The 15,238-nt window shown below is 45.6% G+C and overlaps 1 protein-coding gene and 1 long non-coding RNA gene across 2 annotated transcripts in view; one reads left to right on the top strand and one right to left on the bottom strand.

The window, feature by feature from the left end:
* Positions 1-8,983: 8,983 nt before the first annotated feature.
* Positions 8,984-12,183, bottom strand: LOC121359268. Its single transcript, XR_005956023.1, has 4 exons — positions 12,054-12,183; positions 10,944-11,000; positions 9,187-9,259; positions 8,984-9,100 (listed from the first exon to the last, which is right to left on the bottom strand). It is a non-coding gene; the product is annotated as an uncharacterized LOC121359268 (long non-coding RNA).
* A 1,324-nt stretch (positions 12,184-13,507) lies between these two features.
* METTL24 (methyltransferase like 24) overlaps positions 13,508-15,238 on the top strand; it is a 46,848-nt gene continuing 45,117 nt past the window's right edge. The window contains exons 1-2 of the mRNA XM_041478081.1: positions 13,508-13,670; positions 13,798-13,960. Of these exons, the coding sequence (XP_041334015.1) occupies positions 13,528-13,670; positions 13,798-13,960 (306 nt within the window). The 5' untranslated portion in view covers positions 13,508-13,527. The remainder of the gene's footprint in view (positions 13,671-13,797; positions 13,961-15,238) is intronic.

The raw sequence follows: 15,238 nt of genomic DNA, 5'->3' as shown, positions 1-15,238 counted from the left end.
GTATGTAGGTTGAAAGAGCTGGGGCTGTTCAGCCTGGAGAGGAGACAACTCTGGAGAGACCTTAAAGCACCTCCCAGTACCTAAAGGGGGTTTACAAGAGAGTTAGAGATATTTGCAAGGGTATGTAGTAACAGGACAAGGAGGAATGGCTTTAAAATGGAAGAGGGTGGATTTAGATTAGAAAAATTTCTTCACTCTGAGGGTGGTGAGGCCCTGGCACAGGTTGTCTAGAGATGTGTGTGCCTTATACCTGGAAGCATCCAAGGCCAAATTAAATGGGGCTTTAAGCAACCTGGTCTAATAGAAGGTGCGCTTGCCCATGCCAGGGGGTGGAACTAGATGATCTTTAATGTCCCTTCCAACCCAAACCATTCCATAACTCTATGACCCCTCTTCCCTTCATAATACATTAAAATGCTGTATAGTAATTAATAAGCATTTAAGTGACAACCAGATACCTGTCCTGAGTAGTACTAGGTGTTTCAGAGACCATGGCTGTGGCTGGGTAGTGAGGCAGTCTTCCTCCCAGCTCAGCCAGGTGTTTTTCTCTGCTGTTAGCTATACTGATTTTCACCTGCCATTACTTTGTGCGAACTCATGAGATGGTTTTTGCATCTCCTTTAGGCAGTTTGCATTTTACTGCCTTCAGCAAACTGGTACCACCAGCAGATCAGCCATTTGCCTGACTGATGGGTCTGTGGATGAACACTGGCCCTACCACGATCCCTCTAAGATGCAATTGGCAGCTTCTCTCCACTGTGAAGAATGGATGATTTATCCTTACCTTGTCTCTCTATCCTGTATGCAGCTGCTGACTCATGAGAGGATCTTCCCTCTTACCATGCCAGATTAGCTTCTTAATGGGTCCTTGGTGACAGATGTTGTTAAAGGCTTTCCAGAAGCTGAGCAGATCATAGTGAGCGGATTGCTCTCATCTGCAGCTTCACAGTTTCCTCTGAAGCCGTCAGAGGGTGGTGCAGCACAGCTTCATAGGCTCTCACTGCAAAGCTCTGCCAATTCTCCTCTCTTGCTCTCTGTCTCTCCTTGCAACTATTCTGTTACTATGGCTTTTGCTGTTTGCCTGCCACAGGTGTCAGGTTTAATGGCTTGCATTTCTCTAGATCCCTTAGAGTGCTTAAAAGAAAACAGTATCACTTGCCATCCTTTTTCTTCAGCTGTTTTAAGTAAAAGCTTATACACTAGCTCTTATAGTGCAATCATTTCCATTAGCATTCCTTAAAAACCCACAAGCAAGTAACATCTGCTTTTCAGGAATTTGCTACTATCCCTTGCATTTATTTGTTCTAAAGCCTCATCTAACAACCCTTCAATCTGAGGCAGCTTCCCTGTATTATCCCTTTAACAAATGGTTCTGCCATGGGAATTTCACTAAGCTTTTCTGCGCTGAACACAGACACAAGTAATCTGTTTAGCTCTTGCATTAGGACGTGTTTCCTCTCAAACTCCTTTGCCACCTTGATCATCTGCTGACTGCACACCCTGGTCACCTCCAGCAAAACTCTCCAGCAGGCTCCCAAGTCCTGCTGGGATAGAGGTGTTTTTTTGTCTAGTAGCAAGTTTCCTCAAAATATTTTTTTAGTCTTCCTTTCTGTTTCTGCTTTTAATTTGACAGAGTTCATGTCCTTTTCCTGTTTGGAGGGGATCTATTTTGGTTCTTTCCCATGCAATTTTTATCATGCTATTACAATGACCCAGTAATTATCTTCCTTCTGGAATATGTCTGATATTTCTGACTTGTGATTATAAAGAGGTCAAAATGGCACCTTTAAACAAAGTTCACCATGATTCTCTGCTCCTCCCTTCCTCCTCACTTCCCCAGTTTCTAGCTTGAAATTCTTTTTTAAATCTTACTCCTTCTCACAGTGGTTTTCTCCCTGGTTAAAGTCATGCCACACAAAGATTGAGCATTCTATTCAGAAACCTCATCTTTTTGTTCCAGAAGCTTTCAATTTGCCAATAATATGCCCTAATATTTTGGGAATAACTGAACATTCTTCTGTTATGCTTCCCTGGGCATGGAAAATTTAAATAATCTAAAATATATCCTAGATACATAGTCATTGCTGCCCTGTGCCAGCTGTACACCTGCCCACAAAGGGGAGTGACACTATTTCAGAGCCTTCAGGCAAGCTCACTGACACTGACTGCTTTCAGGCAGTTGAAGTTTGTTGAGATGAGTCCTGTCGTGCTTCAGCTGCCCAGCCCCAGGTGTCGGTCTCCAGCAATATCTCATCAGCCATCCCTGAGTTTCTGCTCCTCACCCAAGACTCGTGCCAGGAGCAGAAGTAAAGCTGTGGCCTCTGTTGCCTCTCCAGCTCCAGCTGAAGCTGAGCCAGCAGCTGAGGAATTTTCAAAACTCTGTTTTGATCTTAAAATCTGTCTCTGCTGCTGCATCAGCTCTGTAGATTTCATCTGGAATCACAGAACAAGTGTCAGAGAAACACTCACATGTGGGAGAGCATTAACAGTGGAAGGTTCATTAAACCTCCCTGACCTGCCTGTGCTGATGAAAGGTATCCTGAAAGAAAGACTTAGCTGTCACCTGGGCAAAGCATTTTATCCCTGTGCTGTTCCTTAAGCCCATACATGTCTGGACATAAGTTATCCACACTGTTCTTGAGTATTTCCTTCTTATCCACACTTTCTGATCTACATTGAAGAGGCACCCTTAGCAGATGGCAACCAATCTGTCACACTCACATGGAACTTCAAAGGTGTAATTGTGGTATAGAAAGAGAACGATTATATTTTGAGACATTTTTATCAATCCTTGTGATTCCAGAGAGCAGATGGGATGTGTGACGGATTTTAGAGCGTTAGCACAAAATAATAGTTTTCTGCAACAGAGAATTTTGTTGATTTTCCTCACAGAAACAATGCCATGAAGTCATATTATCTTGATATAGGCTTTTGACTCTGCTTAAAACAAATTTCTGGAAAATACAGGAAAATTGGCATTCACCATTCATTACCATTCTCTTCCAGTCAAGGACTATTTGAGATAAACTGCAAATTCATTAGGAATAAATGTAGCAATTAGAGATAACATCATTGACTGGACCGAGATTTTTATTGTTTTCACAGCAATCAAGTGGCTATTGTTACGTTGTCTGCTGCTGTAGTCTGTCCTGCTCTATTCCCTACTTTCCACCAGAGGGAGATATTGGATCAAGCAGTTGCTGAAAAAAAACCTCACACCATCTCAAAGACCAAACGGAGTTAATTCAGTGGAAAACTGGATGCCCGTCGGGCTCCTGCATACCTACAGGGCTAGGGGGATTTGGGTGCTTCAATAGGGCTTTGAAAAAGGATCGTGTATCCTTTATGGATTTATGGAGAACACTTAAAAGAAATACAATAAAATGTGAAGGTAGCAGCATACCAGAAGTAGTTATTAACAAAAAAACCCAAGAAAAACAAAAAAACAAACAAACAAAAAAAACCCCCAATAATAATAATCCTAGGTTTAGCTGCTGCTATAGCAGTGTGTCCCAGAGTTTTTCCCCCACCAAAAGGCTGGAGAGAAAACCATTATCTTGGATAGCCAAGTGTCCTCAGTTCCTCATGTTGTGGGTTCTTGGGGTCCCCCAGTGCCTCAAGCTATGTCTGGGTTGGACATCCTGTGGGGCAGTCCCTATGGGGCTGCACCCTGGTCCATGTGTCCACTGGCTCCTGATCAGGCTCCTGGTGAGCCCAGACACTATTCTGGGTGCTCAGGTATTAGAAATTACTGCTGCTTCAAGATCTGAAATGGACTGGTTTCTTTCTGGGAATAGAAATTTCTCCCTCATGTCTATTTTTCTCAATGAAGAAGTAAAAATTACATATTTTGGAGAAGGAGAAGCAGACATGAGTTAAAACCCAGGTTTACTGAGAAAGGCGGGTGCTGGTGAGAAAAGAAGGGGGAAAGAGATTTTCTGAAAGTGAATAACTTCATACAAATGGTATTTCCAAAAGTGAAAGCAGTTTCAAGGGAATATTTTTCCTGTATTTTGCTTTCATCCTTTGAGACTGTCTTACACCACTGGCAGCAGCCAGCACTAGGGGAGCACGGCCCCACATCACTTTGCTCCTGTTAACATCCACTACCCACCACAACACCAGTATATTTCTCACAGAGTAGGAGGCATGTACAGCACGTGCTGTGCTCCCACCATTGTCACATCTCCCACTTTTTGATTCAGCTTCTCCAAAGTCCCAGTCAACCAGCGGATATCTAAGCCTGACATTAGCCTTTCCTTCAATTTGCAAGCCAAACAGAGGAGGGGAGGTTTGTTTATTTTCTGTGTCATCAGACAATTAAACAACTGAGCCAGCTGTCGGCGTTTCAGAAGCACCTGTGTGTGAGCCTTCAGTCAGCATTTTGGCTAAGACAAGGTTCTGAAAAACAACCCTTCCCTCAGGGAACACAGTAGAGCCGTGGAGGGAGCTTTTCTGTCACACAAATGAATGGTTTAGGTTGCTTAAAGGATCATCATCAAATATATTAGTGAAAACAAACTTTAATACAAATGCAAAAGTCAGGCAAAGCTCGATGGCAAGGCTTACTCTAATACTGCATGGATAATACATATAAAGGATAACCAATTAGAATCAATTTAGAGTGATTTATATGGAGGTCAGGGATGCAAAAAGGGGTAAGGAAGAAAAGGTTAAGGCAGATTCTCTGGTGGGTCATGAGCTTCAGAGTGAACTCCCTTGCTTGCTAGACTGCTTCTCAGAGAGGTGCCCACACATGGCTGGATCCAATCTTAGACTTGCACAGGGTCAGTTGTTTATGTCTAAAGGATCTAGAAGCACTTAAATGTTAGATTATCCAAGGATCAACTACAAACAGTAATAACAGTGAAGGATCCAAGATAATAACATGCATACTATATTTGCTAGGGGGTGTCCAAGTGAATACAAACCCTGTATGTACTAAGGTAATACACACACAGGCACAGATATGTAATGTATAAGTGCAAAGGTATATGTACTACAGCATTTCCCTCGAGAATCAGTGAAACACTCGTATCTAATGCCTTTTTGGCATTTCTTAATGGGGTTGAGCTGGGGTGTTGAGCCTCAAGTACTGGGATATCAGTCCAGGTTCTGTCACCAAGTGACACTTCTCTGAATTTCACAAACTTGAGAGTTTGGGCCCTCTGAGAGGTGTCCACACAGAGGGAAATACTAGTGCAGCCCACTGCAGTCCAGAAGAGCTCCAAGGGTCTGTCTTAGGACCACTGGCTTTAGGGCCATGAGATGGTTGGCTTAAGCCATCAATATATTTTCATCCTGGCAGCAATCTGGGTTATTACTGGAATTTATGAAATTCCAGTGAGGATGGTACTGTTCCACTTGAGCTACTTTTCAGATAAGGAACATTCCAAGGCTGTCAGGGGTGACTATTCCTGCTGTCATCTCCCACCTTGATAAGGCAGCAGGAGTTCCTGGTACGGACAGTACTGCCCCCCCACCTCCACTTTCCAAGAGTTCCCAGTAGGATCAAGAGATGCTTCACCACCAGTCTCTTGTGGAAAGGCCTGAGTGGGCCAGAGGAGGTGGGGGAGGGATGAACCAATGCACTCACACTTGCTTTCCTCCTTGCCAAACAAGGTTGGGCTTCAAGGAGATGAAGCCTCTCCTCTGCATAGACCTTGCAGCCTGGAGAGTCAAATGATTTCTTGGTCGGTGGGACAGCTGGTCTCCTTTGAGCATTTGAAGAACTGGATTTGGGCTTCTCACATCCCATGTTGCTGTGACTACAAGAAGAGCAATCCCACTTTAATGTGTGCTTCCAATAAAAAAGGCTCAAAGGGTATTTTTGAAATAAAGAAGAAGAGGCAGCTGAACTCCAGGGAAAGACTCCAAGAAACAACACACTTATCTACAGAGGTAAAGCCCCTGAGTAGCACTGGCTACCCTGCTTCTGAAAATCCCTCTGTAATCCTGGGTGGGCACTTTTTTTCCTGTGTGGTGAGTGTATCTGCACAGTGTCAGCACTCCAGGAATAATCACAGGACGAATTGACACAGAGATTTGCAGCAGGATAATTGCCTCAAACAGAAGGATAAATAGCTTTTTCTGGCATTTAATGGGCCTCTTAAGTGAATGGCAATAAACTCTATGCGAACAGCTGTTTTCCCTCTTTTTCGTCCTTTTGCATCTCATCCATAATTATGCACTAAAATGTTCTTGTCTGGGTTGCTGAGAGCAATCTTGTTGCTGTTTGTCTTTGCCGTGTAAGGCTGAGCACTTCAGCACAAAGATTGAGTAAAAAGCCCTGGATTCCTAAAGGCTCTTGCCACTATATATCAGTGATCATCTTCTTTGCTTCGTGTTTAGCCTGAGGGAGAAGTGAGAAGTTAAGGGGAAAATTTGTCTCTTCTAGCTGCTGCTCTACATGTCCCACTGTTGAGGTGTCCCCCTGCAGGTCTTGGCGTCCTGGGCTCCAGCTAGGAGGTTCCTTTGCTTGCCTGGCTTCTGGCATTGACCCAGCTACAGTTCAGGAGAAGCCACAGCTTCAATTTTGCCTTGCAGGGAAGGTAAGTGTCCTATGAGATACTCCTCCCCACTCTGTGCTGACTGGACCATGGGGAGATAGCAGAGCAGGCTTTCCTCTGTAGCTGGTGGCTCTGCCTCCAGCTTTGCCGACAGGAGAGTAGGAGGGACAAAGCAAGCCTTGCAAAAAAGCCTTTATGCTTTCAGAAACGTGTACTTCATCTGGTGACAGAGTACAGAGAAATGACCTTGTTCCTGAGGAAATTCAATACATTCTGGCAAAGGGATCTCCTAACAAGGAGCCTGTGAGCAAGCCAAGAGCTAGGGCACAGCCACAAGCATTAGCCCAGCTGAGTGTTCCTCACTGGAAGGAAGAGGAAGAGGTGTCGGTAGAGGTGTCACAAACCCATTCTGTCCTTCTCAGTGCATCTTCGAAACGTCCGACTGGCCTTTGCTTCCCACATCCAAAACTGAGGATGGAGGCACACATGCTGCAGGGAGGCACATGCTGAAAGGATGAGCCCTGTGGTAGCACCTAACCTACATACAAACTCTTGGCTGAGGAGGTTATTCCACTTGGGATCAATGCCGGTGTCTCTGCATCATTGATGCTGCTCCACATGACATTGAGGAAAACTGCTTGGAAAAGAGCCTGCGGGAAGAACACTGAGTTTTATCCTCACCGTCTGCTCCTAGACAGGCTGCTCAGCTGCAGGGGAGCTGTGGTATCTTTTCTGCTGAGGGCAGACCATTTCTCTCCTCCTTGTTAGGATTGTATCTAAGACTTCAAAATGCAACCAGATGGAGGAGAGGACTGGCTGACCACATGGTAATAGCTCAGAAAAACAACCTTTTTGTTACAGATAAAGACTGAATTAAAAATGTCCTGAAAAAATGAGATGCTTTCCCGACACATGGATGAGACCTTTATTATAGGTGGATGCATATTATTAAATTGGCCTGCATACTGGTCCTGAACATTTTGGAAAGCCTCGTATCCCAGGAAAGCTGCTTTTCATCCACCAGGTCTCAAGGATGCTGCCAGACACTCCCAGCTTTTATTGTTTCCTATTGCCTTTAATGATGCATAAATTGTCCAGACACACGCCAGTGTATTGAACAACATTGAAAGACAGACCATGGAAAAAGTGAATAGTATATTAATTATGGGTCTTAATTTGTTTGTGAATCTTTTACCTGAAACATTTTGCTACTGTTCCTCTTCCTGTCAGCCCCAGTGCTTTGGCTTGCACCTCATCCCCTCTTGGAGACCCCTTTTCCCTGAGTGCTTCCCTAATGAAGGAAGGTTTCTCTCAGTGACATCTGCTCCATTGTTCCAGTGCTGTTGCCATCCCCTATATAAATACTTCGGCATTTGTAGTGTTCTATATAAGCCCATTAAAAATATGTAATAAAAAGGATTATATAATTTCTTAAAGCCATCATTACTACTCTAGCTGTGGTGTTTTGTCAAATTCTGACAATTATAGATTAATCCCTATGCCAAATTACACTTTTTAATGAGAGATATTCATCCTTGAGCTTAGAAGTCTAAAAATGTAAGTCAAATTTATTGCATCCAAAAAAAGGCAGAGAGCTGAAGCCAGAACAACACTTAGGTAATCTTTAAAACATACAGAAAATAGGATTTTTAATAGAAACACAGGGTAATTTATAAGCAAAGCTGGACATCTGCCTAGGATTACAATACAGATACAGGGGAAATACAGATGATGAACTGATATCACAAAAATCTTTGTGCAACAGTATGTGAACTGCATGTGAGCCATCACTACTTAATTGCTCTAAACTGGAATGTCTTTTTTTAATAGTTCCTGTAAACTGGAATGTCTTTTTTTGATTTTCATACTAATATCTCTTCAATAGAATTTCCAGCCCTTATTTTAAAAAGTAGGCAGTGTTTTGCTTGTTCAGCATGATTGGACAATTTAGTAAAAGGCAGGCTGTAAAAGCACTGTTATTCCTATCCAGGACTGAAACACAGCTTCTGGAGGCAACAGTTGTATTTTGTAGATATCCCAAGGATTAGGGTTAAATAAATAAAGTTGAGGCCCAGGATTAGCAGAGAGCTGCAAAGCATCTTGTCCCAAAGGGCCGTCTCATTTTTATTCTTCTTCCTGCAGCGAATGTGTGTGCACAGGTACAGGTGCGTATGAGAGCAACCACACAAGGGTGTGACTCACAGGTAAACCTTGAGCTATAATCCCCTCTCCAGGCCAATAATTATCAACCATCTCTTCCGTCAAATTTGGAGCATGCGGCAAGGCTGTGCTGTTCGATTCCCTCTGTAGCTGGAGGGAAAGACAGCTCCTGCCTGTGCCTCGTGCTGTGCTGCTGAACAGCAAGATCAATCTTGTGTTAAGCTGCCTAAACAGCCCACGAGCTTGATGAGAGCTAATGGGAGACTGCATGAACATATATTTTTTAGTTGTTATCTGCAAACTTACCAGTGGCGAGCTGAGAAGCCGTTTTAATGATTCACACGGCTTTGCCTTGACAGCTGTTCAGACACGTATTTCTCAGCAGCAGTAAGTGGGTAATAGACCAATACAGCCAATTTACTTCTCTGTTGCTAACATTTGAAAGATAAGACAGAGAGATTATTTCATAGTTTTCAGTGGGATTTAAGGCATGGAAAGGAGTAAGGGCTATACCTACCTGGCAGAGCTGTGTACAGGCTCCACAGAGGTCTGTCACTTGGTGCATAAAGAATTATTTCTAGGATTTTGCGCTGCAATTTCAAGGAACAGAACTGAAACAAGGCTTGCACAAAAGCCATCACTGAGAAGTCACCCAGGGAGCTACAGACTTTTAATTCCATGTTCCTCAGGGCTATGGCAGAGCTTTCCCACATAAATACACAAGGCAATGATCTGGGCCTGGACCAAAGCTCTGACTGCTCCAGACTCAGGATCTGAGGCACACACATCTTCTGTGGGAAGGACACACTGTGCTTGTGGAAGTTTCAACACAGAGCATCTCTGTTTTCAAGTGCACGGAACAACGTCACTCCGATTTTTGAAGCATTAGTCAGGAGTGTAGGAGGAAGGAGGGGGAAAAAACCTTCCTTTGCTCTGTCCTATAGATTTTGGCAAGTGGATCATATCAAGTCCGGAGCACAAAGTCAAAAAGAGTGTTTTTATTCATTTACTCATTTTATAGGAGGAAGGTTTGACTTGTATTAACAGCCCTTGGAGAATCCTAGGGAATCCTTGTGGTGTTTTTCCTGCCTGGGGTTTAATTTTGCAGAGGGATTGAAGCAGACATTTTAACTAGCCAGAAGATAAACAGAAGCCCTGACAGTGGGTGGAGGCAGAAGATGAATGGGGTAGGCAAGGTGTTTGAACTGAAAATGGCCATAAGAGAGAGAAACATTAAATAACAGCTGCAAAGGAGAGATTTCACTACCAACAATATCCCAGGCAAGAGGTAATTTGTAAGCAGCAAAGATAGCACTGAAGCAATGAAATTTCATTTGTGTTAAACTTTTTCCTTCTAGAGGTTTAGCACTGTGCTCTTACTACAGACAATTTTATAAATGAGAGAGGAATTTTAACAGTTTAAAGACTTTTCCAGGAGAAACTGAGGGAGCTGTAGCTCTGTGGTACCTACATAAAAAGTAGATACTGCAAGACTAACATCTGATTTTGGTTATCAGGGCACGAAGCTCTCTGTTCTCAGCAGAAATTGCACGCTCACATTCAGAGTCGCTGTTCCAGTTACTCCTTGCGTTTCATGGTGGCAGTTTGTGCTCAGCTGGATCCAGCTTGATGAATGTTCCTCTAACACCATCCATCTTGCTTTAGGACAGCAAGGAGGGGAGGTTATTTGCTGCCTGACTCAGTGAGAGAGCATGTTTTGCAAAAGATATGAAACTTTGCAGAAGCTGTATTTCCCAGCAATCACCTCAAAAAGGCCCATCCTCCAGCTGGAGTTTCATGCATTATGCTAAAATTCTAATTTGCTCTACTTCTCAACAGGCTTTGCTCACACACACTTTGCAGCCAATTCCTGGGGGAGGAATTGATTTATAATACACTTGTTAAAATGAAGAAGTGAGACTGTTTAAGTGACTTTCTTAATTCTCACTGATTATCATGCTAACCCTGATAAGATTTCTCATTGTCCCTGAGATTTCCTGAGATCATTCTCTACCATTGTTCTTTTATTCTCTATCTTTAGAAACACTCTTTTGTGTTTTTAACAGGCAGACTTACATTCATAAGAAATTGCAGGACAGGGGAGCTGGGAGGAAGCACGAGAAATTAAACTGTTTGTTAAAACACAAAAGGAAAATGAAAACACTGAGTTAAATTAGTGAAGCATTCTTTATCAGGACCACTCCTGCATATCCACAAACTGGGGCTTATCAGCTTTCTAAGGAAGGGAATATTTTGTACAAGGTCAGTACTTACAGCTCAGTGATGACAAGAAGAGCGGCTGGATTCAAGTATTTGAGCTTTTTGCTGAAACTACACAGTGAGAGAAGAACAACAAATGAAACTCTGATGCTAAAACCAAGAAAGACTTTGTGGTTTCTATTCTGCTCAGGTAGACCGCTTTTATCTGAGTATGCATTGTTCAAGCTTTTAGGAAAGCTTTGATTTCTCAAGGATTAAACTTCAAGAGAGAGTTTTAAAATGTATTTCTGCACTTTATATTTCTGGAGTCAACCTCCCTTCAAGATTTCCTCCATAACCATACACACACAAACTTACATTTCAATAGGACCTTCATATACCCTCATTTATTGACTAGGTGCTGATAGCTTAAAACAACATTTGTGCAAAGAATTTTGTGAAATAGTACCCCTGCATTTAATATTCCTGAGGTATGTCTAAAATCTTTCTTCTCTGAACAGCAACATTAGTTTTGTCCTCCATATGAACGTTGCCATTTCACAGAGGAGCAAAGTGATGCACTGGCAGCCCTGCAAAAGCCCAAGTGACCTTCTGCTGATGAACTCCAGGTGATGCTCACACATGGAGCCAGGTACATGTCTCTTAAGTTGATGTCAGTCATGATTGGTGCAGTTACACTCTCCCTTTTCCCTTGTAAATGAGTTCCTTCCTGACACAAGCACCAGGACATGTCTGATCCATTTGTGAGCCACCTAAGCGGGGTGGAAATAGGAAAAGTATGTGGTTGTCAGAAAGATCCACTTCCAGAGCCAACTGGCTTCCCTGTGGCAAACATCTGAGGCTGTCCCATGTTGGCTGCAAGGTGATCAAAAGATAGAATATCAACAAATGTGTCTAGGTCTATTAGGAAACTGCTCCAGATAGGTTTTTTTTTGAGTTAGTTTTCATCTGTGCCAGGCCCTGTTTTGACTTAGTTGATGACCATGGAGCCACCTTCCTGCTACAGGAAAGGCAGGTAGGACTGACACTTACACCCTTCCGAGAGGGGCCTACATTTACAGTGTTTTAAAACAACCATGGAATTGCTCTAACCTAATTGAGAACGACAGTTTGCCTAAAAAATAGAAACAGCAATGTTTAAATGGCAGGGATCATGCATCTCACCTGCCAGTGCATCTGTGCTTGGAGCTGTGCTGAAATCCCACTTCCCCAGACAGATCATTGCTCCCTCCCGTATCTTCCTACGTGCAGCTCCTCCATCTTGCTGCCAGCAGATCAGGTTGCTTGGCTGCTGGCACGCTCCTCTTCTGCCAGCGCTCCTCTCTGACCTGCTCTCCCAGCAGCAGCCAGGTCTGGCTCTGCTCCAGGCTGTGAAGAGACAGAAGAGGTCAGAGAGGAGTAGTGCAACCTGCTGCTGAAGAGAGGACAGCAGAAAGAGCTTGGTGCAGCAAGCCTTCCAGAAGACAAGGCAGGGACACTGGAAGCACAGAACTGCTCGCAGGAGACAAGAGTCACAGCCCCTCTTCCCTACTGTCAAAGAAACGGGGAGTAGTCATGTATCCAAGTCCTGCTTATCCCACCTGGAAATATATTTATTACTCACTGAGCTGCAAATTGGTTGCCATTGCCTGGTCCCTGTTCCCACAGAGCTTGCCTTCTGTCATTGACCCTGCCCCCCAGCTGTGCTTCTGCTTCAGAAAACCCCACCAGCCTCCGCTCCCTGCTCATGCCTTAGCCATGGATAAGTGTTGTGCCTTGGGACCAAAGCCCTCCTGAGCTCTTCACAGTTCTTCATAGTGTGTCCCCATTGCAAAACAAATGCAGGGCCTCCTGTGCTCCCACTGAGATGAGCAGGATTTGTCCCCTGCACTGTCTCTCAGCTCGTGCAGATCCATTCCTTCACTCGTGAAACCAAGGATGTGTCATGAAAATCATCAGGATGGTGTGACTACCCAGGAGAGAGGCTAGGAGGCAAAGTATAAACTTAAAAAAGTTACTCATAAGCACAAGGTGTTGCAGCCACAACTGATGTTTTGCGCAGGCTTCTCACACCCTTCAAAAGTTCAGGACCAACATGATTTAACAGGTCACTAACAGCCACACCACTGGTTACTAATCACAGTAAAACTTTCCAAAGCAGGTCTATTTTTGCAGCATTCTTGCTGCTTGTCTATTGATCCGGATGTCCCTGGAGTCAGCCTCGCTAGAGTTAGTTATCTGTACTGCCAGAGATACGGGCGGGAGAAGGCAGGGGGGTTTCAAAGACGTGTCAGAAGAACTAGGACTTTGGTGTTATCTTGGCTGTCCAAAGTCCTTTATCCTTCACAGGCACTTCTAACCTTACAGGAAGGAAAGTCCTTACTTCCAGGTCCGGGCTGTCCTTTTGTTTGACTTCAACATAAACAATCCCTAAGACTCCAGTAAAATTTCACTACCTCGTGACATTACAGGGTATAATCTCAACTAATACGTACCTTAACAAGTCAGCACACTTCCATCTTATAGAGACGGGCTGATACAATAGTTAGGGCAGGAGTTTGTGTCCTCTCTCAGGCCCGCTGACACGCACCTGTGGCACACAGCAGCCCTGCGGCGGGGCGGGGGGGCGGCAGCGCCGGGCAGGGCAGCCCCCGACGCCATGCCCAAGGAGCGGCCGCTCTGGCGGGGCGCCGCTTTCCGCCTCTGCCTGCTCTCCGCCGCGCTCTTCCTCTGCCTGCAGCTGGGCATGAGGCGATCCTGGTGTCCGGAGGAGAAGTCCCGGGACCCGGCGGCGGCGCGGGCGTGTGGCACACAGCGGCGCGGCCCCACGTTCCTACCGGGCATTGCCCCCGCCGAGGCGCGGAGCATCCCTCGGGCCGCCTGCGGGCGAGCACCGCTGCGTCCCGCGGCCCCCGCCGGGCCGGGACAGGGGCATCCCGGCCCCTCCCCGGCCGGCCCCGCTCGGGGCGGGGACTCCCAAGTTTCGGCCGGGGGGTGGCCGTCGGAGGGTCACCTACGTGCGGAGCGGCCGGCGGGGCAGCGCCGCGCCCGCCTGCTGCGCCCCGCAGCCCCCGGGCAGCCGCCGCAGGAAGGTAGGGCGGGCTCGGGGGGAGGCGACAGGCGAGCCCGGCTCCCTGCGAGGGGCTGAGGGCGAGCGGCACCCGGGGCGGAGATGGGGTTGGTACCTGAGAAGAGGCGGCCGGGAGGGCGGTGGTGAAGCGAGGTGGTGTGGTGAGATGTCGACTTCTTGGGAAGTGGTCAAGCGAGTTTTTGAGCGGTGCTGCTCAGCTGCAGGGAAGCGGGAGTGTGCTGGAGTCGGGCTGGACAAGGTGGGAGCTCGGCCTGAGAAGGTGACAGTGACCCCGAGTCAGGGTGGGCTCCGCAGGCTGACCATCCCCAACAGGATCAAACTTGAGCAAAGACCGCGGCCCTTGGCGTTCTTGGCATCCGAGTGCCATTGAATTCGTAGAAGGCCATCAAGAAATTGTTCTGAGACCTGGTCTGCCTGAGAATTGTGAGTTAGTGGACGAGCTGGTAAATGAACCTGTGACAAGGTTCCTCGGTGGCAATGGCTGTAAAGCCTTTTGGGAGAGTGAGGACAGTCGTTAGGATCTGGAGTTCAGCAAGAGTGAGGAGTGCCTGTGCTACCCCCACCCCCAGGCAGCTGCGTGTGTGGCCAGTAGCGGGATGTTGCCTTCTTCAATGATCTCCGTGTCGTCCTTGGTTTTTGCAGATTCCACACTCTCAGGAACGGGTTGGAGATTCAGATAATTATTTAGTGGAATTTTCTTTGCAGTCTTTCAGACGGAGAAGAGCCAGCTTTGAGGGCAGCGAAGAAATGGTTTATGTACTTTGGGGTCCTGCTGTCAGGGTGCAGTAGAGGTGGTCTGTGCAGAGATGTGCAGGTTCTTAAAGAAGCTGTAATGATCTTGAGGAGGCGCACATGGGATTTTGCTAGAGATGAGACCACCTTTATGGTCAAAGTAAATAACTATTTCTGATCTTTGCCTCAACAAGAATAAACCAGTCTTTTGTGGAATGGCTAAAGCTTGTCCTTACTGCCTCGATGAAAAGACTACCTGCTAACATCCAAACCACCACCTGACCAGTGGTCTCTCACAGGTCATGCATGTGGTCTCAACTGCAAATCTGCTTTCTTTTCTTTGCCTCTTCAACCCCAGTAATTATTTTTTTATTTCATGAGGAGATGGACAATGAACTCATATATAGACTGACTTCTAGGCTTGGCTCATTTTCTGTGGGAAACTGTGATGTAAAAAATAAATGGCTGCTTTCTGCTTCTGGTTTCCTGAAAGGTTTAGAAGAAACTATATAATCCTTCACCACGCTTCCTTGACAACTGGCAGTGA

This window comes from Pyrgilauda ruficollis, unplaced genomic scaffold (genome assembly GCF_017590135.1).
Source record: "Pyrgilauda ruficollis isolate IOZ18807 unplaced genomic scaffold, ASM1759013v1 scaffold43, whole genome shotgun sequence".
Lineage (NCBI taxonomy): Eukaryota > Metazoa > Chordata > Aves > Passeriformes > Passeridae > Pyrgilauda > Pyrgilauda ruficollis.
Note: the sequence above shows the minus strand (reverse complement) of the source record. Positions and strands in the feature narration are given on the sequence as shown.